General features: G+C 34.9%; 1 protein-coding gene across 5 annotated transcripts in view; it reads left to right on the plus strand.

Annotated features, from left to right (window-relative positions):
• Positions 1-26,587, plus strand: part of AGL (amylo-alpha-1,6-glucosidase and 4-alpha-glucanotransferase) — a 38,423-nt gene that overhangs the window by 2,734 nt on the left and 9,102 nt on the right. For 4 of the 5 annotated variants that reach the window (XM_074876582.1, XM_074876581.1, XM_074876584.1 and 1 more), the window contains exons 3-28: positions 1,314-1,524; positions 2,415-2,581; positions 3,029-3,232; positions 6,554-6,735; positions 6,972-7,083; positions 7,386-7,506; positions 7,661-7,763; positions 7,853-7,950; positions 8,527-8,666; positions 11,114-11,301; positions 12,834-12,957; positions 13,527-13,690; positions 14,217-14,318; positions 14,555-14,707; positions 14,788-14,938; positions 16,077-16,201; positions 16,312-16,424; positions 16,551-16,685; positions 17,211-17,341; positions 17,927-18,063; positions 19,738-19,871; positions 21,009-21,184; positions 22,959-23,061; positions 24,303-24,528; positions 24,966-25,077; positions 25,408-25,543. In XM_074876582.1, the coding sequence (XP_074732683.1) occupies positions 1,314-1,524; positions 2,415-2,581; positions 3,029-3,232; positions 6,554-6,735; positions 6,972-7,083; positions 7,386-7,506; positions 7,661-7,763; positions 7,853-7,950; positions 8,527-8,666; positions 11,114-11,301; positions 12,834-12,957; positions 13,527-13,690; positions 14,217-14,318; positions 14,555-14,707; positions 14,788-14,938; positions 16,077-16,201; positions 16,312-16,424; positions 16,551-16,685; positions 17,211-17,341; positions 17,927-18,063; positions 19,738-19,871; positions 21,009-21,184; positions 22,959-23,061; positions 24,303-24,528; positions 24,966-25,077; positions 25,408-25,543 (3,748 nt within the window). Of the gene's footprint in view, positions 1-1,313; positions 1,525-2,414; positions 2,582-3,028; positions 3,233-6,553; positions 6,736-6,971; positions 7,084-7,385; positions 7,507-7,660; positions 7,764-7,852; positions 7,951-8,526; positions 8,667-11,113; positions 11,302-12,346; positions 12,471-12,833; positions 12,958-13,526; positions 13,691-14,216; positions 14,319-14,554; positions 14,708-14,787; positions 14,939-16,076; positions 16,202-16,311; positions 16,425-16,550; positions 16,686-17,210; positions 17,342-17,926; positions 18,064-19,737; positions 19,872-21,008; positions 21,185-22,958; positions 23,062-24,302; positions 24,529-24,965; positions 25,078-25,407; positions 25,544-26,587 lie in introns of all 5 variants that reach the window. The other variant, XM_074876585.1, reaches the window with a different exon arrangement.

Genomic DNA, 26,587 nt, shown 5'->3' on the forward strand with positions numbered 1-26,587 from the left:
TCCCTCTGCTCTAATTTTAGTAATCTCTGTAATAAAATGTCAGAATAGTGCTGGGAAGAGTGTATTTAACCTTAAGAAAGTGATGTTTTTATGTAAGATTTTTTTTTTTCAGTCAAATTCACTTTACCTGACAGATACTCAGATCCTAAACCCATTGCTTTACATGGTGGTGTTTGGTGCAGTGACGATTATGTTAAGAGAAACTGCAGGCTTGATGAGACTTTATATATAAATGTATTCAGACATTGAATTCTGATATTAGAGTCCCTATGATTCTACTTAATAAGCAAGTGGCTTCTTTTCAACTTCACATACTGGAACTTGACTTGTTCAGCAGTTTTTTACACTTTATAATTCATTATCTGTGTATTAATAACTTTCTCTTTTTACAAATACTCAGGTTTCTTTTACTCCCAATTTTGTAGACTGCTACGGCTAGTAGGTATTCTACTACAGTTAACTACATGACTGGCATGTAATTTAGTATAAAGTTGTGCAAGCATTTATACCTGTTTCAGTCACTTGAAAGGACCCTGTAATTAGCCATGCACATGATGGTGGCCCTCATACCTGCAAGTGGAAACCTATTCTTAAACCTGTTGACTAAATTTAATTTTTCATATCCAGCTGAACAGACTACAGTATGGTTTTAGATCCTAATATTTTAACTTAATTTTGTTCTCATTATCACTGGTATCTTAAGCCTAAATACTGTTCTTTCTATGTGTGTGTGACCTGCAGCATGTATACAAAACTCCCTTTGGTTTGTTGAGCTCTCTGAAAGTTTAACAATTTGTACATTGTAGATTACACACAAGCATATATCATTTTCAGGTAAAAGCATAAGGAATTTAGCATTGGTTAGTTCCCTCAATGGAGAATGAAAGAATCTGAAAAATTTTCTCCTTTGAAATCCTAATTTTTTTCAGATATTTTCATGGGGCAGCATAATGTGTAGACTTGGTAAACTTAAATACCATGTAATCCAAAATCTGCATAAAATTGTATGTAGTCTGATGGTCATGATTTGCTGTATTTTGTTTTTAAGACTTTTTACATAGCAGAGAGGAACAAATTGGAAAAGAGATTAATAGTGCCATGTAAGTAAAGAAAAAGGATTATATGCAAAGTGTGCAAACAGTAATGTTAGGAAAATGGGGAGAGATGATGCTGTAGAAATCTGCCAGGAATTTCGGCAATGTTATATATGTTGGTGAACTTTCTTCTTAGCATAATATCAAATTATGATTTGTAATTACGGAATAGAAATATCTAGTTCTCCTGATGAAGTGTTTTTATCTTTTTCTCTTGAGGTTTTGAACTACAGTTCCGATTGGGCCCGACTCTTCAAGGCAAACCTGTTACCGTGTACACAAATTACCCAGCTTCTGGAGAAGTATTTGATCGCCACAAGTTTAGGACACTATCGTGGCATAATCCCACAGGAAAAGAGGATGACTCTGACAAATATTGCAAGCTGGATCTGCAAATTTCTGGGTCATACCAGTACTATTTCAGTCTTGGGTAAGTGCAATTCTATACAGCCAAATACCGTCTGCTCCCTTGATCTACATTTTAACCTGAAGAAATCACTGTTAAGAATAAAAACATGTTTTCCATGCATTTTTGAAATTGCAACCATGGGGCCTACCTGAATCTGCTAATGCAAGACAGTAGCTGTGGTGGTAGTTTAATACTTTCTGATGCAAAGATATTCTGGAGAATATATAGAACAAAGTTGATCAACTTTCTGTGAATGTTGGAAAGGCAAGCCATTTTTACAAGTTTTTAAAGTCATCAGCATTCTGAGTATCTGAATAGTTAATCTGTACTTTCTTCATTGAGTTTGAAGGTTGTTTTCCATCTTTCTAGTCCAGAGGTTCTTGTCTTCTTCACATTCTTTCCTTCCTCCTTTGTTTAAACAGGACAAGTGCAGAAGAGAATGTCAGTATCTGTAATGATTGTAGTCTGGTATTTTGAGTTTCTGAGAGATGGGTGGTTAAATTCCCTCAGGCTTAAAAGGACTTTCAGTTCACGTATCTTCCCAAGGGTGGTGCTCAAATGAAGGTCTTTGTAGATGGGCAGTCATGCTTTCTGTGTTCTGTCCATATCCTAAAATGAGGAAGGAGTACTCTGTCTCAGAAAATAACAAAGGTATGTCACTTTTGCAGAGAGTTTAAAGCTCTATATCCCAACTGTGTTTTCTTATAAATCCAGTAGAGAGATGATGCCTAAGAGAGGAGCATCTTTTCAGTGTTTCCTGTTATCTTCAGATGTCCTGCAGTCCTGTTTCCCACCTCCCCCAACCACCGTACTGGGCTACTGTGGTTTTGAAATAACTGTGCTTGTTGGATTCTCTTTATGAAACTGACTGTTACAATAGGTGTTTACCAATGAAAATTAATTTTTCCTAGAAATGAAAAAAGTGGTGGAGGTTACATAGTTGTGGATCCTATTTTGCATGTTGGAGCCGATAATCATGTGTTACCTTTGGATTGTGTTACACTCCAGACGTTCCTCGCTAAGTGTCTGGGACCGTTTCATGAATGGGAAGATAGGCTTAAAGTTGCAAAAGAAACAGGTAATGTCAATGCACATATTAAAGGATACACGTTTGTGTCTTATGATCAAAAACCAAAGTTATGCTGAAACTCTTCAGTATAAACAGCTCATTTGTTTTTTAGTTTGTAGACTAAATATTTTCTACTAGATTCAATTTAGTTAACAGGTTAAGTCAGTGAAATAATTAAAATATTTGCAGAGGTACAGAACTTCAGGGATTTCCTAATATGGGAAACCACTTTTGTTTTATTGTTTTAATTTCAGATAGACTTGGAAGTTTGTAGAACCGATAGGGTGATTTTTAAACCTTGTGTTACACAGAATTTCAAGGGGAAGATTCGGGTTCATTTACACTGATTATTCCAAACACTAGTTTTCAGTACTTGTTACAACTCTAACTTATGATTCTTTCAATTAACTTTGACTGAAATTTTACTTATTAAATAAATGCCTTCTTATTACATAGGTTACAACATGATTCATTTTACACCGCTGCAGAAGCTTGGACTGTCTAGATCATGTTATTCACTGGCTGATCAGTTAGAAGTAAATCCTGACTTTTCAAGCCATAATCAAAACTGCACTTGGAGCCATATAGGAGCTCTTGTGGAAAAATTGAAAAATGAGTGGAATATGCTTTGCATCACAGATGTAGTCTACAATCATACTGGTATGATTTATGTGTGTGTTAATAACCATGTTGGTTCTATAATTATATTTCATTCTTTCTCTTTTTCCCTCTTGAATCCATCTTTTAGTAGCTGTTTTAAGCAACTTAGTTGTCTCTGTCTTTGACTCTTTCAAATTCAGGACAACTCTTTACAATTATAACTGATACGTCTCCATAACAGATGTAAAAGAATTTAGTATTGTTACTGAAAGAGTGAATGGAGCCCTTCTTGGAGAGAATTAATGAACTGTGCATGTGTCTGTATTTTTATAATATGCTTATTTTTATGATCTGCAGTGTGCAGCTCCCACATAAATGAGTGGAATCTGCATTATGAATTACTTGGTGAACATAAACTGTGTGCTTTCTTGTTAAACAGGGTATTATGCTTGTAGCTGCTTAGAAGTAACTACTCTAATTTGGGTCTGACATGCAAACAGAATAGGGACAAGAGGCTAGGATTAAGCAATGGAGGAAATGTTACAGCTCAGGCTGTGGGGAAAGCAAAAAAAAAGATAGCTTTGTGTTTGGGGTGAGGTTTTTTTTAAGCACAGATATGTCAGTGCATTGAAGGCTTTACTTAATTGCTTGAGGGACAGTGGGTTTTCTTCAGTATGATCGGATGAAATTTAAGTTATAGTGCTTTGTCATTCGAAATTCTGCTGATTATTTGGATAATGAGTTTACTTCGATTATGTTTCTAATGTAGTTTTCACTGTCATCCTAAAGATTGTGATAATTAGCATTCTCATAGCAGAGAGTACACCTGATTATGTATGTTGATGTTACAGTCCTTTGAGGCTTAAAAACCTTAACCACAGATCCTCTGAATTTCAACTTTATTTGCTTTAGTTCTTTGGTGTTGACTGCTGCCAAACATTCCTATCCAATCAGTCTGCAGTGCAGTGTGGGCCCTGTTGTTTGCCCTATCTGTTTGTTGAAAAGTTGCTAAGTTTAGTTATTGGCAATGTGTCCGAGGGAATCTGGCTTCTAAACATTCTCCCAATTTCGGAAGAAAAATTTCTTGCACTTTACAAACTCAAAGTCTAGTTTCTCTCACATGTGCTTGAGATCCTGTCATCTTTTCACTGCATATATTTGCATGTTACCAAGGAGAATGTTTTTATGGACAGAAGTACCTAACTCTAAACTATTAGATTTCAAAATATATTTGAGAAGAAAAATGTCACATTATTTGGCTACATTTGTAGAAGGAGTTTTCTGGGTTACATTCAGAGTTCAAAGTAATCTTCGTTGGGATGAATGACTAAACATTGATGCTATGGTGAAAGGATGTTTAGAAGTGTCTTCTAACAGGATAGAAATATTCAGATGACCATGGTCCTGACTTACGTCATTAAGCAAGGTATACTTGATGATTTTGTTTCCTGCTTTCAAACTTCTAAACTCGTTTTTTTTTTCCCCCCCTCTTTGTTGTTTATAATCAAAAGCTCTTGATTTACAACTGACTTCAAACTTTGTTAAATGCCAAATTTAGCATAAGCAGAGAGATATGTTGATAAATGTCTAACGATAGATGAGTAAGCAATAATATTGTATATGCCTGTGAAGCTTTTTGGGGGCTTTTGAAATAAGAAAGTAAGCAAATAGTTTTCGAGTTTCTTGATTAGATGGAAATTTAACTTTACTCTTTGTTTTGGTATTTTAGTTGCACAGTAATTTCTAGTGAAGTCCTTCATAGTAAATCATGGTTCTTGTTAGATGAATAAAGGAAGCTAGTTTTGCTTTTTGGAGAAAAATACTTTTTTCAGAAGTAGTATATGTATTAAAAAAAACCCCAAAGTGTGGGGGGGAACTGCTTGGCCTAGAACAGCCTTTAACAGCTTGAACTTGTTATTGCTTTCTGTAACTTTAAAATGAGTATGGTGGTTTTAGTTGTAGATGGCATTTAAACCATGGAGATCTTAATTTCCACAAATGGTTTAACCTTATAAACATAGAATTTTGCCATGTTCATAATGGTCCTGAGATATAATGTAAGAGGGTGTTCAGAAGAGCTGTTAGTACTATAGCTTGAGAGAGTACACTCTTCTTTCCCTTTGACATTTTTTCTTGAACTTCTTTCAACTAAGCAAACTTGGGGTTTAGGTGTTAATTATTCTGCTATAATTTTGGACATGTTAAAAGCTCTTCATGTTTCCAATATAATAATTCGTTATATATTTTCCCTTGTGTGATGTACTACTTCTATTTTTCTCTGCTTTTCTCAAACAATGGGTTAATAAGACATGTTCTATGAGAAATTATATTAAAAAACCCTTGTAAAACCTGAGTAAAAACATGTTTTAATATTTTTTAAATATAATTCTTGTTTTTAAGCATTCCATGCTTTTCTTTTTTTACATGTAGTTTCTCAATCAGAGGTCCATTCAAAAGAATATATGACAATTATTTTCAGTTAAATAGCATTTAGGACGGTTTCAAAAATTGAAAGTAGTTCACTATTGAGGACTTTTTCTTATTGTCATACTTCCAAAATCAAAATTCTCTCTGTTATATATGTATTTACTCATACTGCTGCATGCACACTACTGTCTATATTAGAATATTACACCCATTTTCTAGTGAACTTTCTGTGAGTTAATTTTTAATGTTCAGCATATCTTCTGGTGCTTGTTAATACTACAGGAAAAGTTTAGAAATTAGACACAGTAGAGTGTAGTGTTTGATCTGAACTAGTGTTCTATTTGCATGCACCAGACAGTGCACTCATCTTCCTGTGTAAGACTCGGTGGCATTGCTTCCCACCACTGTGCTTCTTACTATGTACACAACAATGTCACAGCTAATCCTTTCTTGAAAGTCCATTTAACTACATTTTTCATTAATTTTTTCTTGGGCAATGTGTGTGCACTCTTGCTGTCTGGCTGTGTGTGCGTAATCTGATAGGATTAAGAATATTAAAAAATAAACAATTTAGGCCATCTTGGTTTGGGATGTATGTTTGGCTTTCAACACACAAAGAGCATTTCTTGTCCATTATTTGATGTATTTCCTGCAACAAAAATATTTTTTTTTTTTTAGTGTGTTAGAGCTGGTGGTACTATTGTATATTTTAGTGTAACTAACAGAAAGTTTCTCTGCAGATTCTGCAACTGTATTTGTTGCAAAACAAATAACTATCAGTAATGCATAAGACATGATTTTCTATTGGCATGGAAAATTTTAGTTGAAATGTGAACTAACTATATATGCCATAGTACCTTAGCTTCTTGGTGTCAGGATGTTTGCACAAAACAACTAAGTGTTCAGCTTGTGTACTTATTTTTTTTTTCTTTCCCCCTCCCTTTCTTGAATAAGCTACTAACAGTGAATGGCTCAGGATGCATCCAGAATGTGGCTATAATCTTGTAAATTCTCCTCACCTGAAGCCAGCTTGGGTCTTGGATAGAGCTCTGTGGCACTTGACCTGTATGGTAGCTGATGGAAAGTATACTGCTAAAGGGGTCCCTCCCTTGATTGAAAATGATCAACACCTGAATGTAAGTGAATGAGAAGGAAGTATTAGGTAATGAACTCTGTAAATAGCTGAATGAACCTTTAATATTTCTAAGGTTGTGGAAATGCACAAAAAATGGTGTATACTTTGCAGATATATTTAATGAAATAACCACTTACTCTCCAATATTTTTTTCTGAATCATTCATACAAGTACTTAGCTTTTCTTAATTATATTAATCATCAACATTATTAACTAACATAATTTCTATTTTTACAGTGTATCCGTAAAATAATTCGGGAAGATTTATATCCAAAACTTAAACTATGGGAATTTTTCCAAGTGGATGTTAATAAAGCTGTACAGCAATTTAAAACCCTTCTAACTCAAGGTAAAGGAAGAGTGTGTTGCTGAAGCATGTGACTTACATATTTATAGTTCAAGAAACTTAGAAGTAAACTTAACAGTAAGCTGGAAAACAAAATAATCCCGTTTTTTGCAATGTGAGAAGTCTATGCTGATTTAAGCATACAAGAATGCTTTGCAGGCTAGTAAAGCCTTTGAAGACTTTGCACCCCTTCAAAGCCTTTATCTACCCCTATCTTGCTCATGCTAGAATTATAAAAGTTGTATGTCTTTTACATGTAATTCCTATTTTTACTTTATGAATACTCTTTTCTATCTTGTTCTTAGGCAAAATGAGTACTAAATCTGATCCAAATCAGCATCTTCAAATAGTTCAGGACCCTGATTATAGACGATTTGGCTGTACTGTAGATATGAATATAGCATTGGCAACATTCATACCACACAGGTATTGTATTATTGATTACAATTTAAAATCACAAGTGAAGTTAAACTTGAAAAACCAAAGAAACAAAATTATTTTCAGAGATGGGTATGTACACTGTATGTTTGAAAAAGAAATTATTCTAATTGTTCTCTGCTTTTAATGTCCTCCTGATAAGCAATGGACCAGCTGCAATAGAAGAATGTTGTAACTGGTTCCGCAAGAGGATTGAGGAACTGAATGCTGAACAGTACAAACAAACTAATCACCATCAAGAGCAGGTCCTACAATTACTGTGTTTTAATGCTGAATTGTTTTAAATTGCAAATAAATTCAGGCATTCAATAATGCATAATTCAATTACTTCTAGGCTGTCAATTGTCTTGTGGGAACTGTGGTTTATGAGCGACTGGCTAGTGATGGTCCTAAGCTGGGTCCTATCTGTAGAAAATATCCTTTAGTCACCAGGTATATATATTTTTTTTGTTGTTTATAAACTATTAGAATCTATCTCGGGAAAGTGAGGTTAAAGTTCATTAGAAGTATACATTTCTGTGTGCAAGTGTATGTTTTCTTTTCCATGGACAAATGCCACTTAACACTGTTGCTTAAAAAACTCAATTCGTTAACTGTTTAATAAACAAATGTGACCAGGAAGAATGAAACAATGCTTATAGCACATCGAAGCATTACATAGAGCAAATTCTTCTTGTAGGTGGAAGAGGAGTGGAACTAGGAAAGTTTATGCCTTTCAAGTTTGATGTACTTGATGCCACTAGTGTATCTGAAGATACATCTGAAGGCTTTAATCTTACATTTCCATCTGACACCAAGACAGTGGCAACACCTGTCCTTTCTCCTTAAAGGCATGCTACAAAAGAGAAAACTCGCTGTCATTTATAGTCTAGCAGCTGCCTTTTTTTGTATCTGTTTTCTCTGCATGCCAGTTCATAGCAGACATTTTAGTTTCAAAGACGACAAATTTTAGCTTAGGTTACCTTATATGGTTTTCATTGTTTTTTTAATTGCCTGTCTGTTCCATAGGTATTTTACTTATCCATTCAAAGAGCTGACTGTGGAGGAAGAAGAAACTATGATACATCAGCCAGATAAAGCTTGTTATTTCATGGCTCATAATGGCTGGGTCATGGGAGATGATCCTCTTAGAAACTTTGCAGAACCAGGTTTGTAAAAGAACTTTGAATCATCTTATAAACCCTTTTGATATTCTAGCCAAAGCAAAAAGGATTTTATTTAATCTGTCTTTTTTCCAGATATATTCCTATGAAGCTGCAGAATAACAGATACTCAGTTTACAGCACTTTATTTCCCATTCAGCATACAGATCAGCTGTAAGAACTGGGATTTGAGGTACAGTTTTGCAAGATTTGAGAGGGAAATTACCAGCTTTCTGCCACTGAAATGGGGACATCCTGCCTCCCCACTTTTGTCATTGTCTTTGTTGCTTACTTTGTACTTTGTTCCAACACCACTGCTTGTTGGCATTTCCATAAGACAATGACAGTGTGGCAGAAAACTAATGCAATGAAAAGGTGGATAGTGTTTTACTGCACTAGTGAGCAAAAACTGGATCTGTGAAAGGTCCAGTGAGTGGCAGACAGGCAGTCAAGAGATGACCCAATTAATCCAAATTAAGTATGCAGATTACTTGTGAAGGTAAAATAGGGTGTGAAATCACCATGTACTAAAATGCTGTATTCGAACTCCTTTGGGGACAGCATTGATATCCAATAACAGCGAGGTTGACAACTCTTATTTTCAGAGTAGTCATTCACTTTGTAAACTGAATCAAACAAAGACTGGTTTAATTCTCACTAAAAACATCTATCTAAGAGTTTGAGTCTACTTTAGAGGCTAATCTGATTGATACTTCAGAGTGATCTGGAGTTAGAAAACACCTCATTTCTGCAAAATAGTTTACAGCCTTTTCACTGCTTTTTATTTACTTTTTTTTTCTCCTTTGCAAGGATGAAGATAATACGCGTTTCGAGGGTCTTTCTGTTCAGTTGCCCTTCGGCTACTTGCCCTTTCTTCTGGGCAGACTGTTATACTTTTTCCTTCAGTCACAGGCTTCAATCAGCGTTTAGTTTAGCACCTAACTTCCATTACTGAGTTTTCTCTCCTAATTAGTCTACAGCTTTTTGAGTGCTTTATACTTGTGTTATACCTTTGGTTTATGCCACACATTATTTCAACTGAGAATACAGTGTGAAGAGATGATACGTAAGGGCACAAATACAGCAATTGCAAAGCAACTGCAGCTGGTTCTGTAAATGGCCCTTGAAAAAATCATGTTGTACATCCAAAGAAAGCCACTTTTTCTGTCCATGTAGCTATGTTGCCATTAGTGAAGGTAACAGGTAGGCTGTGCTTAAGTGAATGTTCTTGAAAGTAGTGATGACTTACAATCCCTGGTCTTTACTTACTACCTACATACTCTTGTTATGTAGGCCCAATCATTTAGGTGTCCGTAATGCGAGCCTTAAGAAATTAGTTTGGCTGAAAAAACTCTTTGCTAAGGCAGGATTGCTTTTCAGCTGAACAAGTTTCATGATACAATTCAAGGTTTAACCAGTAAAATACCCATGATGATGCATCAGCTTAGCTTGTCTAGCAGTAGCAGAAGGCAATGGAGTAGCTATGTCTTACTCATCCTGAGTGGTGCTGACCCTGTTCGTGCTTTGATCAGGTTTAGATAAGATGAATATAAATAGACCTTCAGAAGACTGATGGCTCAAAGGTAATTGTATTTCTCTTTAGTGGGTCTGATTATTGACAATTCCATGGTTGTGCCTTGATATTACATGTTGCAAATAGCGTGGGATTTTGGAGAGTTGGTTGGTTTGTTTTTAAAATTATATTACTGCCATTGTCAAATATGTGATTTATATAGGAGAGAAGTCACTTTTTTTAGATATGACTGATTATTTAAGTCTTCGTCACAATTAAATCTCTGTCAGTATATTCTGTGCAGTAAGTATATTATAGGTGAACTCAGATTTAATTTTTTTTAATTGATTGCATCCAAAAGAAGGCAAAAAATTGTGTATGAAACTAGACTAGATGGAGGATAAATACTTCCATACGCACAAAAATTATTTAAGGACTTTGTCCATTTCAGTGACCTACCTGCCTAAGTACTTTGGAAATTTGCCTTACATCATCACAGTTTGCTGTTAACAGAAGATAAAACTTTAAATTGTGGCTGTGGCAATTTGTTTATGGTAACACAGTGAGATGTTTGGGGTTTTTTTTTTTTGGCCAGTATAAATCAAACTACTAATTTTGTTCATTTGTTTGCTGCTTTTTCTTTTTTTTCTCAAGTACAGGTTTTTTAAACTGCTTTGAAGAATTGAAAGGAGTTTGATTTCAATCTGAATATTTATTTCAGTGTCACTATAGAAGTTAAATATTCCATTGGAGTAGTTTGAAATTATACATCAGTATAGGGTATATAGATTTTGAGTTGATATGGTTATTGTTAGAATTTCTAGTCATCTTCACATTGTTCTCCTACTCTTCAGCAGTAGAGTATGAAATACCACGTTTTCATTCTGGTGCACGTCCTGTACTACATATGTATGCTATAGTGAGTTTATTTCCCTTACAGGTTCAAATGTTTACTTGAGAAGAGAGCTTATTTGTTGGGGAGACAGTGTGAAGCTGCGTTATGGTAATAAACCCGAAGACTGCCCGTATCTCTGGGCACATATGAAAAAATACACTGAAATCACTGCCAAGTATTTCCACGGTGTTCGTCTTGACAATTGTCATTCAACACCTATTCATGTAGCTGAGGTACGCAAAATTAAGCATGCTTATTATAAAGCAGCTTCTGTCTGAAATAAGTCCTGCACTGTTGCTACAAAATCTGCAGGATCTAGGTGGCAGAGTTCAGGGTGAATGAATCTTCCTCATAGCCAAAGCAAGGTTTCTTGACTGGTGATGTTTAGATATGGTTTCAGCTACTTTGAACAGTAGAGTGGTATAGTTACTGTATCTTTCAATTCTCTCCTTTAGCTGAAATATTGTGGATGTGGGTGGACCTGGCTAACTTTTCCCTTGTGTAGCTATGGACTTAGTATGTCATTTTTAGCTGGGGTCATTGCCGAGACTTGGTTGAAAATCTTAGTGTTTCTTTGCCATATATGTTTTGTTATTGCCGAATTAAACAGTAAATGGTTTACTTTCCAGAATTTAAAAGTTGGTAAAGAACACCTGCAAAAAGTTCAGTCTGGCAGGCTTATTGTTGAGATTAGTGCTTATTGTTTACCACGGAGCTGACTACATCCAGAAATTGTACTTACCTAGTAAATTAGCTTTAAATAGATTTGAGTAGTGCAGCTTGTTAGTGCTTAGTCTTACCATAGTTACAGAGCTTAGCTAAATCTATGAAGAGCTCTCTAAAACAAGTTGATTTGCCCACACAGAAGTTGTAAGTGGCTCTTAAATGCAGCCGTTTCAAAACTTGTGTCATTCTTTCATTTATTGTTACTATTTTTGGAATGGTAACTTCAAAGGCTTAAACTGAAGTCTTCCTCAGATTTCTTACCTTAACAGGTATCTCTTTTATCCACCTTTGTTCTTGCATTTTTAGTTAAGATCTTGTTTAACAAAAAACTGTAATTAGTTTAAAGTCTTCAGAGGATTTCCTAGAATTACTTAGTCCATAAATAGTCTCTGTAAAATAAAGGTGGTTTTATGAATCTTACCTGGTATTAATATTTTTAATGAACTGCATATATGAATGACTCATTTATGTTTGGTTAACATTCATGTTAATGATTGCATATACATAGCTGACAATGGATGTCTTGCATTAAAAATGTATTATGATCTATAGGAGATGCTAGCAACAGCCAGATCAGTCAGACCTAATCTTTATGTGATAGCTGAACTCTTCACGGGCAGTGAGTACATTGACAATGTTTTTGTCAACCGCCTGGGAATTACCAGCCTGATTAGAGGTACAATAAGCAGTTGAAAATTATGTAGGATTGTCGTGTATGGTTTGGAGTTTTTAATGTGAAACTAACATTGGTATGCTTTTTTTATTTTTCTTACATATTCCTGTTGTTTGCTTATGCAATTACCTTTTCTTCTTCGTGTTCTATTTAACTTCTCCTGTGTTGTACGCTAATTCTTGATTTTGCTTATGTTTGTATGTCCTCTTCTGTATAACAACTTTTTTGTTCCTTAATTTTGGCTTTCTGTTTATCTTTGGTGCATGGCATTTTCCTATTGTCCAATCCCTGCCTAGCTTTGGAACTTGTCCTTTTTTGTATCTACCTTTCCCCTTTCTGTGGCTTTTTTGGCTGTGCTTTTTGCAGTACATGCTGGACACAGCTAGAAAATTGCGAGCCGATTTGTATGTAGTGGCTGAACTGTTCACAGGAAATGAGGAGCTGGACAATATCTTTGTGAATAGGCTGGGCATTACCTCCTTAATAAGAGGTAGGCTTGCTGTGTGTGTGGTCTCTTTCCAACGAGAGATTATAGATGACGTGCTTGTTCCAAGGAAAAGGTTTCTTCTGGATTATGCACTTTTAATTTCATACTCTGTAATCAGAAGTACAGTTTTTATGTTGTGACTTTTTTGATACTGAGCAAAAAGTATAGTACTACCTGTAAAATAAAAGACGTCCTGCATTAGTTGACAGGTTAAAAATTTTGCTCTTATTCTAGTGAGAGAAAAAGAAGTTGTAGCACAGTTCTGCTATGCAAGTGCCGCATTGTGTCTGATTTTTGTTGCACGAGTTTCTTAAAGCCTATGAGACACAGTTTCAGATCTCTGCTTCTTTCTTGCTTTTTTCCTTAGCTTTCTCTACCTTAATATATTATAGCAAATGGAATACTCCAAGGTTGTGTATCCACATTGGAGAATATAATTATATGTGTGGGGTTTTTTTAAATGTTTGAACACACCAAAATAATAACCGCAAAATGCTGCATTAACATCTTTGTTCGTGCTGTACTCTGTGGTGGTTATTCTTATGCAAACACTTACCCATTTTGTTCTTTAGAGGCAATGACTGCTTATAATAGCCATGAAGAGGGAAGGTTAGTTTATCGTTTTGGAGGTGAACCTGTTGGCTCTTTTGTTCAGCCACGTTTGAGGCCTTTGATGCCAGCTATTGCTCATGCGCTGTTTATGGATATTACACATGATAATGAATGTCCAATTCAGGTGAGCACCTAAACCGAAACCCAGAGTTTACATTTAATGTTTTCTGAATTGATATTTCTGAACCATGGGAAGGCTTGGTGCAATCTGGATGTTTTTCCTGAATGGTATTTAGGAAAAATATGTTTCAGATCTTCAAGTTTGCATGCAGAAAATAAAATTTTATAACAATTCCCTCTGATGTTCAAGATTTTGTTTTTTACGGGAAAAAGTATATAAAACTACCTAACAAGCTGGTTTGATTCTTTCATTCCAGCTACCATAAGTGGTTCTGTCTCTGCTTGTTAACCTGTTCTCCTAAGCTCCTGCTCTACAGGAGAGAATGAGAGTGTGTGGTGGGAATTGGAGTGCTTATTTCTGACTATTTCTCTTAAGTTGCTTTTGTTAGTGCTTTTATACTATTTTTTTTAATAAATCTATTGTGATTGAGAATATGATGATCATGTGATCAGCAGCTCTGTTAAACTGAGTATATCTTCTGTATGCTGAGTTTGTTTCATTATTTATTATGTGGTTATTTTTAACATAGCACCGATCTGCGTATGATGCTCTTCCTAGTGCAATGATTGTTTCCATGGCATGCTGTGCTACAGGAAGCACCAAAGGCTATGATGAACTAGTACCACACCAGGTATGTGTCTACAGTTTAACTCCTAAGTTACTTTAAAAAATATAAACGTTATTCTTGTCCTATTACATATATTTTAATGTTGTTTATTTGAAATTCCAGTTTACCAGCTGGCATTACTTCAGATTGTCCAATATCATATGAAGCTTGAATTGATGGTGTAGTTGAGACCTCCAGCTGTTTTTTGGGTTATTTTTCCAGAGTAGTTGATATTTGCTTAAATCTTAATTTCTTTACAGATCTCTGTAGTATCTGAAGAGAGGTTTTATGCAAAATGGAATCCAGCAGCACACCTGAGTTCTGGTGAAGTTAATTTCCAAACAGGAATTCTAGCAGGAAGACTGGCTATAAACAGGCTGCATCAGGAGCTGGGGGCTAAAGGCTTTAATCAGGCAAGAAGTGAGGTTAACACTACGATTTCTCCATATTTATGTTCTGAGTAGGCACAGTTGCAATGGTGTGTCTTTTCTAGGTGTATGTAGATCAAGTTGATGAAGATATAGTGGCAGTGACAAGACACTGCCCTAACACACACCAGTCTGTTGTGGCTGTAAGTCGAACTGCCTTCAGGGATCCTAAAACTTCCATCTACAGTAAAGAAGTACCTGAAATGTGTATCCCAGGTAATAAGATTTCTTTTCAAGAGATGGCAGGTATATAAAAAATTCAAGTTACTTCCATGCTTTTTAACTTCAAACACATGAAATCAGTATGAGAATTTTCAGTATATAACACTCCTTTTATATGTACTAATGTGCATGCACCGAAAGAAACAATAACAAACTTACCTTGCTTAGGGTTTTCAAAGGCATTTATATTGAGTATACTTTCTACTGTAAGCTCCCTGTGAGGGTCTGGTTTTGTTTACTGTCTTGTTTGTGAACTGGTAAGAAATAGTTAACAGCAAGATGGCTCATTGTACAGAGTTGGGTGGGATTACTATTTATTAAGTGTTATACTGGGGAAAAAGGCTAAAATCTCATCATATTTGTCGATGTCATTGCTATTCAGCTTTCTTATATATGAATATTTTTGTACTTTTAAAACACATCTTAAGAAACAACTTTGTACTGCATATGTTAATACAGATATAATAGGTAATACGTAATAGTAATTAAATATGAAAGTATTTACTATACTTAATAATAGCAAATTATAATGACTTCTACACATTACCTGAATGTATTTCTGAAGAGAAGCTTTCCAAACTGATTTAAGCATACTCAGTTCTTTGAGTGTATGTGTGTGTCTGATTTTTAAAGTCAGTCACATTACATGTTAAGACATTTACAAGTGGCTGCAAGGCTTGTGTACCTTAGTTTGTAGATTACTGAAAGGATAGAGAAAATTAGAATATTTGAATATTAATAGTAAGTTGTTACACTTTGAAGATAAACGATCTGTAGCTGCAGGTTAGAAACCAATCTGATACATTCCCCTAAAAGATAATAAGGAAACTAACAGAGCTGGTTATCAGGTTGTAATTTGCTAATTGTTGACTGATTTTTATAGTTAACTTATTATAAAATAACAAAATTGCAGTGTTAAATACAATACAGCCAATGAATGTGTGATGAATATTTATAGGATATTTAAAACACTTGCCTGTATGTTCTGTCACATTAGGTTCTTTAGCTATACAACAGAGACTTGTATTTTGAATATTTAGGTTTCTAGTTTAGGTTTTGCTTCATGTTTCCAAAAGAATCGCTTTTCACTTAAAGTACCTTAACAGCTACAAAATGATCTAACTTTTCTTAGGAAAAATAGAAGAAGTAGTACTTGAGGCTAGGACTATTGAGAGAAGTACTGGTCCTTACAAAAAAGATGAACATTTTATAAATGGATTGCCTAATTTCACAATGGAACTCAGAGAGCATATCCAGGTAATTAGCCTCCTTCACACATGTTCTGATGTAATATTTTGTAATCTGTGATATTTTGTATTAGGAAAAAGACATTGAATTTCAGTTGCAAATGTGTTTTCTTTTCTAAGATTAAAGACAGTAAAATTATAAAGCAAGCTGGAACTGCCATAAAAGGGCCAAATGAATTTGTTCAAGAAATAGAGTTTGAAAAATTAACACCGGGAAGTGTAATAGTATTCAGGTACGTTATTATAATTGCCATATTGCTGTGTTAGTTAAAATAGAATGATACAATTCTTTGTTTTAAGACTTCAGAATAGTTATTGTAAGTGCTACATTTCTACAAATTATGCATTCGTATTTACAGAGTTAGTCTTGACCCAAAGGCACAAGAGGCTGTTGGTGTACTCCGCAATCACTTGATCCAGTTCAGCCCTCATTTTAAATCTGGAAGTCTTCCTGATGATCATTCAGCACCTATATTAAAAACATTATTTGCTTCGTGAGTATTATTTAAGTTTCTGAAGTAAAGCCAAGAGAACTACAGTGGGAGCAAAGAACAGTCTGTAAACTTAAAAGTGAGAATATTTTTGGGTGTTGTTGTTACTACGGTTGGATTTGGATTGTCAGAATGCAATAAAAACTCTGAGATACTCTTTTTATATGTATAATACTAACCAGGGTTAATACTTAAAAACTTCCCAGGCTCTTTTGTTCACGTTCTGTGTAGTTGCTGTTTAAAGCAGACTTACTCAAATAGAGCGCTTTTCAGTGTTGGGGTATGATTGTTCAGGGTTTCTACTTAATACTATGTTTCTAAATAAATAACAAAACACCTGAGCGGAACATCTCAGAACATCTGAAAAATCAGACTCTTCATTTCTAAGATTAAGTAGTGAGAGAGTTGGATATATTTGATTATTTTAATGTAAGTCTGAAACTAGAATTGTTTGTGAAATCCTTTCTCTGTTTCCCTACTAATGTTGCTTTGGCTTTGGAATTTTGTTTTCTCCACTGTTTTTTTCAGTATTGCATCTCAACTAACTTTGGCTGACCTAAATCAAGTACTGTATAGGTGTGAGGCAGAAGAACAAGAAGATGGTGGTGGTTGTTACAATATACCAAACTGGTCATCACTGAAGTACGCAGGTCTCCAAGGTAATAGTTTCAGCATTATTTTCTCTGTCAAGAAAAAAGTAAAATTGAGCTGCTCAATCTAGATCATACCTTAATGCTGTTTCATGACTAGTGCCATTGTTTGGATAAAAACCAGTAAGTTGTTTTTTCTGCTTGGCCATGCTCCTAATCAGTGTTGTACCCAGGAAATTGCATACTAAACCAGAAACACTCTCTCTCAATATTCTGGGATGCGAAATTAAGTTTCAATGTGTTTTAACACCAATGCGCTTGCTTTTAAAATAAAGAGAAAATACATTTATCTTCAGTGAAGAGTTAGATTAATTAAGCTCTAGGTGTCACTAGATTAGCGAGGAGTGTCGATCATTTATCAAATATGAATTCCATCATGCTTGGCTATGCCACAACTGTTTTCATAACTGTCTAGGATGTATGCTGAGGAAACTACAATTAAGTTGTATCCTGACTCATTCTGCAGATCAAGAGAAGTAATATGGTTAAATCCAGTTAAAGCATCTGTTGCTGTGTACCTTTTCCTCCTCAATTGTAATTGCTGTTTGTGATAATGGTGTGTTTTTAATACAGAGCTGGGTTTTGTATCTGCAGGGTTAATGTCAGTGATGGCAGACATTAGACCAAAGAATGATTTGGGTCATCCATTTTGTGATAATTTAAGATCTGGAGACTGGATGATTGATTATGTCAGTAATCGTCTGATTTCACGTGCAGGAGCCTGTGCAGAAGTAAGTAAAATTACTTACTTTGGTGACTTTGGGGTTTTAAATTACTAGTTCGTTTCCTTTTCAATTACTTTCAATTACAATTATATTTTTAAATTCAGTCTGTCTATAACATTTCTTGTTTAGGCAATTTCTTCTAGGAGATTAACTTGTTAATATGTTTTTCTTCCCTCAATCCTATTTAAGAATAGACTGCAAAAGAGGAGTGAAAAATATGTAAGGCATGGAGGGGTTGTTAGCTCTTACATAAAGGCCTACCGGGGTGCTTCCCTGTTTATTACTTTTCCTCAAATAAAAATGAAGTAACCATCTTTTTTAAGTACTTTCAAAAGAGGGCCTAAATACTACTAAGGCATACCTGATATGGTATAGTAAGACTGCAGAGTCAAGGACTGAGAAGATAGGAATTCCTAAGATTCACATTGCTTGTATAGCTGCATTACAATACAGTCCTTTCCTTTCTTTGTCATGTTTGATTTTCCTGCATGGCAATTGCTTATTCATTTCACAAGATGACCTGATTTGGGTAACTTAGATAATGAATATAATACTAAAAGCTTTAGCATTCTTATTTCATTTTGTTCCTGAAGTCAAGTGTAGTGATATAAAGCAGAAGAATGGATAAAGCAGTCTAGTGTTGTACTGAAGTAAATGCTTAATCTGACCTTGGAGACAGAGCTTTTCTAGAAAGGAAGTTAGTCTGTTATTTGCCAGATTTACTGCTCTTCAGAGACTGTTGCTTATTTTTTCTGAGTATTTTTTTGAGTTCTTAATTTGTAGTGTCTCATTCTGTTTTGCAGAAAATATAAAGTACCCATAGCTGTACTGAAGTCACATGAAACTAAACTTTACAACTTCACTGTTCACATAAGTAACTTCCCCTTCATAGTTTCCAGGTTAAAAGTATAGTATTGTCAGGTAATATATTATGTACTTTCTTTCTCTGTGCAGTCTTCATCTGCAAGGTTTAAATCTTCAGTGACTTTCTAGTAGGTTGTCACTATGTTCTTTAACAGTGCTAGAAGAGGAGAAATGCTTCCTAGGTGTCAAATATTTTGTGGTAACAGAAGGGTGGTGAAGCTCCAGAATCCTGAGTCCTAGACCCAGATCTGCAGTCACTTTCACTAGTGGCTGTACACAATTTAGCCTTCTGATAATTTTTCTATCCCTAGTCTCAAGCTTTATCTCTTCAGTCCTGTCTTTTTTTAAGCAATGAGACACCTCCTTCCCACACTTGGGTCGTGGCGATGTCTTTTGAGTTGCAGCTTTCCTTTGCTACTCAGTTTTAATAACTTCTTTGTGTTGTTTTTTTTTCCTGCAAGACTAGAAAAATATGATCTCTTTCTATAGTTGATGTTCTTGTCCATTTATGTCATAGTACAGATTTTTTCCCTATAGACTACTTTTCTTAGAATTCATCTCTTAGCTGATATTTTGGAGTAAGAGGGTACAGCAATTCTACGACAAATATCTAGTATGGACAACTTCTTAGATGTAAATGGTTGTATGCAAGTGGTGTTATTAATAACTGAAGTTAACCTCATCTTTGGTCAAGCATAACTTGGGTATAATAAATGTACAAAAACTGTGATAAATACTTCCAACTAGATGGATCCTGAAAACACTGATTTTTGAACCCTAGTGTCATCAAGTTCTAATTAGATTGTATTTTAATAGGTTGGTAAATGGATGAAGGCCATGTTTGTCTATCTAAAGAGAATTCCACGTTACCTCATCCCATGTTACTTTGATGCCATATTAGTGGGTGCATACACAACGCTTCTGGATGTAGGATGGCATCAGATGTCTAGGTATGCTTGCTGTATCAGAGCTATAGAGGTATCTGTATATATTTTGAGTTTTATCTGCTGGAGAATGTAATTTGAGTATTTTCATACTCATCGAGTGTAAAAGGGTAAAACTGGTAGTGAGTGTCAAATCCATCTTCTAATGGTGGTGGTTTGGAAGGTTGAGAGTTCAGATGTCTATCCGGGGTTTGAATTTATAACTACTGTTGACATTATGCAGTAGGAGGAGGAAACCTTAAGCCAGCATTTCTTTGCCAGGCTTTGGAAACTTTTTTTTGCTTTCTTTGTATTTTAGTACAACTGCAATGATTCCTTAAAGTTCAGGGGGGAAAAAGAAAATACCAGATTTTACTTGATGCTGATGCTTTATTCAACATTTCTTTTCTAACAAAGCTAAATGTCTTTCATTATCTGAGCAATTTGCTTAGTTCTTCAAATAACTGTTTAATCTTCATTGTCTGTTTGTCCTTTGTTTCTTGGAAAGGGAGATTGATTTAATGGAGGCTTTATTCTAGCTATGAACATTCTGAACAAATCAGTATTGTTTTGTAAAAATACAGATGTTAAAATGGGAATAGAATCTGGTATGGCTGTTAACTCGTGGAAAGTAGTATATTATGAAAAAATGCTTAGAGATGAACTAGTCAGAATGAAGGTCGCATTATTTTAGACAATGTGTTAACTGACTTAGTGATTTACAATTTTTTATATATATGAATATATATAAAAATGTGGTGATCTTTAAAAATACTGACTAGGTTTGACAAACTTTTGTTCATAGTAAAATATCTTTTCTCATATTTTTGAGGTCTTAAGCCTGTATGTAAGCATCAAGTAAACCAAACCAATTTCTTTTTTACCTTTTTTTCCTAAAAGTATTTGACGTAAACACTCCCTTTGGCATTAATAAATTAAAATTTAAGGCTAATACTGGGCACCCATTTTGGGGGAAAAAAGTGATTTACAAATGAAATCATATGTACAAAAGTAGTTAATACAAAATCCTAATATTAACTCATTGTTAGTTAATTATATTTATTATGCATAATACTTACAATAGTGTTTTGTAAGTGAAAAAGGGTACATTTTATAGACTGATATTGCTGAATGTAAAGTTATTTTAATTATGTTGAATTACAGCTTTGTACAGAATGGATCAACATTTGTTAAACACCTTTCCCTGGGTTCAGTCCAGATGTGTGGGATAGGAAAATATTCTTGTCTGCCAGATCTGTCTCCTTCCTTACATGATGTTCCCTATAGGCTGAATGAGATTACAAATGAGAGAGAGCAGTGTTGTGTTTCCTTGGCAGCTGGTAAGTGAGGACAACATTAAAAAAAAGAAAAAAGTCTTCCAAAATAGTTAAACTGTTTTAGTAACTATATTAAAATTGTCTCCATTGTGCTTAAAATCCATATGTCAGCAACCATGTATGAAATGTAGGTAGCAGTTTTCCTCACTTTTCCCTGTGTTTTAATTGGCCAATATTAAAAATATGGGAGTTTTGTCTAGCATTACTTCTTGGGACAACTATTGTGTTACTGCTCTTGGGGGGTGGGAGGGGGAGCCTATAAACTCTTTAGTTAGAGACATTTTTAGCTATATCCAGTTTTATCATATATGAAGATCCACAAATATATTCTCTTTCTTTCTAGAACACTTGCTTGAAATGAATATACTTAGTATGATAGATTTTTAGTTTACCTTTTTTAAATATGAATTTAAGAACTGAATTGTAATGAAGTGCAAGAGTGAATTTGTTGTTTACAAGTTCTCAGAAAAAGAAAGAACCATTAGCAGACCAGAAGAATGCCTGATTTGAAACCGTCTCCAAAAGGAAAGAGCATAAAAGCAGTCAGCAAATAGTGTTTATACCTCCGAATGTTCTGCCAGCGTCTGGCAGTCTTTGAATTGGGCACTTTCCTATGTCAAAAGTATTATCTTCTGTGTTTAGTGGCTGAGAATGAATTTATTTTTGTTCTGAGTTGGCCCATTCCTTTTCTGAAACCATAGAAACTTTTAACATCCATAGATTCTATGGCATCTGTCTCACTGGGGTGTTTATTTTCTTCTTTTTGCCATCTGTCTGTTTCTCATGGAATCTTACTGCTTTTAGTTTCTGGTTTTTAGTAACATTCCATTTGCCTGCTCTACTGTTACCTAGAAGCACAGAGGCACAATGTTCCCTTAAATTGGTCATAAAGATTAATTACACTAAAGGGTTTGGGTTTTAAATATTCCCTTCACATACTCACTGGTAGTTGTGTCTGAGATTTTTTAACTTGTGTATGGATTGTCATTCTCAAGTGCTGTTCCCATATACTATAAAATTGTGGAGGTGTGGAGGCCATATTTGAGTGTTAGCAAATACTTTGGAAAAGTAAGTGGTAGAAGTTAAAATGTCGCTCTATCAAGCACGCACAAGAGACTGCTCTTTTGAAACTTTACCATATGGAATTTTTTGTTTCATAGATTAAAAAAGTTAATAAATGGAAGATGAGACAAGGATGGACCTTACTGTTTTAATTATTATGCTTTATCAATCAGAATAATTCTGAAAGTTATATGTTATAATGTCTGCAGTAAGATGTAGTTCTAGAAGCTGCTGCAAAAGAGAAGCACAATTCCTTTTATAGTGGCTGAGAACAGTTTTGGGCTGAAGAAATTCATAGCTCTCCAGTTTTATCCCCTTTATGCTACTGAGATGGCATGGCTCTCATACATAAACTCTTGCCAACAAAGCATTGTAAATCTTGTAGTTCTTCTTGTTAGCTTTCTTTCCACTGCTTTTAATTAGAGGATGGCACTTAGTTAAGTTTCAAAGTGATTTAGTAAAAATTTAAATGTGACTGTTACTGATATGAGAAATTTTGTTGCATGATCTTGAAATTCTAGAAGATATCGTTCCAAAATGAAGTTTTATTACATTTTATCAAGAACTTGGTCTAGTAGATTGTTTAAATATCTTAATCTAGGAAAAAATTATACGTGTGAATATATTTTTTTCTTCTGCTTATTTTAACATACATGTGTGCTTGGAGATTTCTGCCATATCAATAAATGAGATGAACAATGACTTCTCTTTTTAGGTTTACCTCACTTTTCTTCCGGAATTTTTCGCTCTTGGGGAAGGGATACCTTTATTGCACTGAGAGGTCTAATGTTAGTTACTGGGCGCTATCTAGAAGCAAGGTAAGACTGACTTAATGTTAGTTTTTACTGGGTTTGCAGGTAGTTAAGAAAAAGGCATGCTCTCAAAACCTGAGATGACACACAAGCTGGTAGAAACAGTTGATGTGCAGTATAAAACTTTAATGGCCCTAGACAGATTTGGGAGTTCTTTCTGAGTGGAATTAAAAATACTACTCAAATGGTTCTCTTTTGCTTTCTTAGCACTGATATGAAGCTGATGTTCTGTATAGATGAGGTAGTTTTGACCCCTGTAGTACTAGTGCTTGTCCTTAAAGTGATTCACATGTACTTGCGTCATTGTTGCTGAGCGGTAATTTCAAAATTGCTTACTTAAAAATTTGAAGTAGCAAGAGAATACTATTTTAATCAGAAAGGTATGATTGCATGATTATTGCGAATTTTTTTTTTTTTTGGTAACTGCTAGTATTTGTCTGTTAATAACTAGAAATCAGCTAACTGTGGATTGTTGCAATCTGATGTCTGTAAATGTTTAACCTGACAAATGAGACAGATATAAGTCAGATCTATTGATTTGGTATTTTCATTAATCTTTTAATTTGTATGGAGCTTGCCACATGATACAAACATAAAAATTAATTATTTTAAGTTAGCATGTATTTTTGCTCTTGTACATTTGGCCAGCTATTACCTTTCTCATGCAATAAGATCTGCAATCTACTAGTATGTTTATATTCCCTTTTAAAGCTAGTTGGAATCCATGTTTTCTGCAAGGTATGCGCAACGGTTCTCATATGAAACTTCTCATAACCTCAGCTGCTGTCACCTCTCTGTATTTTAATAGGAAATTCCCATCTACTCCTGCCCTCCGTCCCCATTCCACCCCACCCACCAGAATGGATACCAGGGTAATCGTAAACAATGTCAATAAAAACCTTCCCTGTGACCTCAGTGGGATTTGGATTTAGGCTCTATATCACTACCTATGAAAAAGCAAACTAGTATTAGCAGATGTTGTATGTTTTGTACAAACTGATTTAAATGTATTCATGTTGGGGAACTTACAGGGAATAGATGACTTTTTATCGTAAAAGAAGTTCATGCTTAAATGAAGTAATTTGTAGCTTTCAACAGCAAACGTTTGGCATCTGTCTTTAAGATCCTGTTTGTCTCCTTGACTTACTTTGCTATTAAGGTAAACTTGTATGCTTTGTACATAATACTTGGTCCAATAATGGCTTTGAAAGTAACTTAGTCAAGACTGTATTTTTCTTTTGTTCTAGAAACATCATTTTAGCATTTGGTGGGACTTTAAGACATGGTCTCATTCCCAATCTGCTTGGCCAGGGCACACATGCCAGATACAACTGTCGTGATGCTGTATGGTGGTGGCTTCAGTGTATCCAGGACTACTGTAAAATTGTTCCAAACGGATTAGATATTCTTAGGTGTCCTGTTTCTAGGATGTACCCAAGAGATGACTCTTCTCCTCAGCCTGCAGGCACTATGGTAAAGATCACTTCTGATTTATGTATTTAACACAACTATGAATTTTTAATGAAAGGATGGAATTTTTCTAGCTACAATAACCTGTTGTTATCTGTTGCTTATGGTGAAATTTTATTATAGCACAAGAATTCCATATTTTAGGCACTTTTGATTACATCTGCATCACATGATGAGACAGGTGCAGGGGGTTGGGGATGGAGGAAAAAAAATCCATCCATTTCTAACTCTTCTTTGCTATTTGTCTAAAAAAATCTTTACATTAAAAATTGTATACAGTGTATTGCCATTGACAAAGATGGTACTGAAAATGTTAGATGCTTTATTTTTGAAGTATCATAAACTAGAGGCTAAGAATTGCTACTGTTTGCACATTAGAGCCTTTCTATTTGTTTTTCATCTTGCCTTTCACATATCATCCAAACACATAATCAACCTAGGATCAGCCACTTTATGAAGTAATACAGGAAGCAATGCAACGACACATGGAAGGCATAAGTTTCCGAGAAAGGAATGCTGGTCCGCAGATAGATCAGAACATGAGAGATGAAGGTAACATATAGAACACTTGCTATGCAATTCAGAAGATGATGATTATAATTTGTACTTCTTTTCCTCTAGCTGTGGAGTGTATTTTTGAAAAAATAATTGTTTAATGCAACTAAACATTTAATCTTTAAAAAGTGCCTAATTGTTTATTATCAGCAGCTGGTTATATGTCATAGTACAATTTATCTTTAAACAAAAGTTCACTTAAAGTACAGTTACCTTCAGAAACCCACCTCAGATCTCTTGTTTGGAGATTTGGGCTGGGGGGTGGGGCAGTTGGGGTTTTGTTTTGTTTGTAATACAGACTTAACACCTGATATTCTTGCTTGGCAGGTTTTAATGTAACTGCAGGTGTTGACCATGAAACTGGCTTTGTCTTTGGAGGGAACCGCTTCAATTGTGGCACTTGGATGGATAAAATGGGAGAGAGTGATAGAGCTCACAACAGAGGAATTCCAGCTACTCCAAGGTACAAAATCCAGGCTTGGGTGGGGAGGTGTGGTTAATTATTTTTTTAACTGAAGTTCTTCTGCAGAACTACTATGCCTTCCACTAACACAACTGAGAGGTGATCTTTCAAATGTTTGAAATGTTTCTGCCTACTAAAATGTTAATGGTAATTTTTTTCCGTTGTGCTGATTTGAAGATAAAAAGGTCTATTCTTAGCAGGTGAAGCCCTCCGCTTCTGGCATGGTCTTAGCTCCCTGCAAAGAGTCGACTTGAATTCAAGTAGTAAAATATAATTTAGGAAAAACTGTATACTTGTAGTACTAGCAGTACTTTGTTATTTAGACTTACAGGAGATTGATTGTTGTGTTGTTTGAATACTTCTTACTTAGAATTAAAAAATATCTACAATGTCTGTTTTTTAAGTTGAGATTAAACATTTTAAAAATAAGCTCTTTACTATGTGGTAGCAAACTGCTGCAGGCATCCTTGCTTGAGTTTGGTACAGCATCAGTTTCAAATCGATTGCCATCTGTGGGTGAGAACTGAAGGAAAACATTCCCTTGCTTAACAAGTCAGGCATTTTAATTGGGAACCAAGAGAGGTTGAGGTACCTGTCCTAAAGAGGCTAAACTGGTGATGCTGGAGAAAAATTTTGCATCAATCGGGCAGTAAAACTCAGTGATATAATATGAAAGTTACGCATATGGTGATACCTGATTATCACCTGAAAAAAGAAGCAAGTCCAAGAAGTGCATTTAGTGCTTATTTTAATGCTTCACTTCTGACTTATGGCAGAAATATCACTTAAGTTACCAAAGTGCATGTGCATATGAGAACCTCTGTATTGAACTGTTTTAACATCAGAGGACCAAGTTGTTTGGGGCTGATCCTTTTTTCATGTTCTTAATTGCTGATATAAAATTATCTTAAACCTGTGCAAATTAGCTGGGTATGATAATACCACTTTAAATTAGTCTATTGTACAGAAAAAAAGTATCTGTTAGCCAGTTTACTACCAAGCTAGTTTCCTGACTGTTCATTGATAGAAAGCCTCGCTTGTTTT

The sequence above is a fragment of the Strix uralensis genome, chromosome 8 (genome assembly GCF_047716275.1).
Source record: "Strix uralensis isolate ZFMK-TIS-50842 chromosome 8, bStrUra1, whole genome shotgun sequence".
Classification (NCBI taxonomy): domain Eukaryota; kingdom Metazoa; phylum Chordata; class Aves; order Strigiformes; family Strigidae; genus Strix; species Strix uralensis.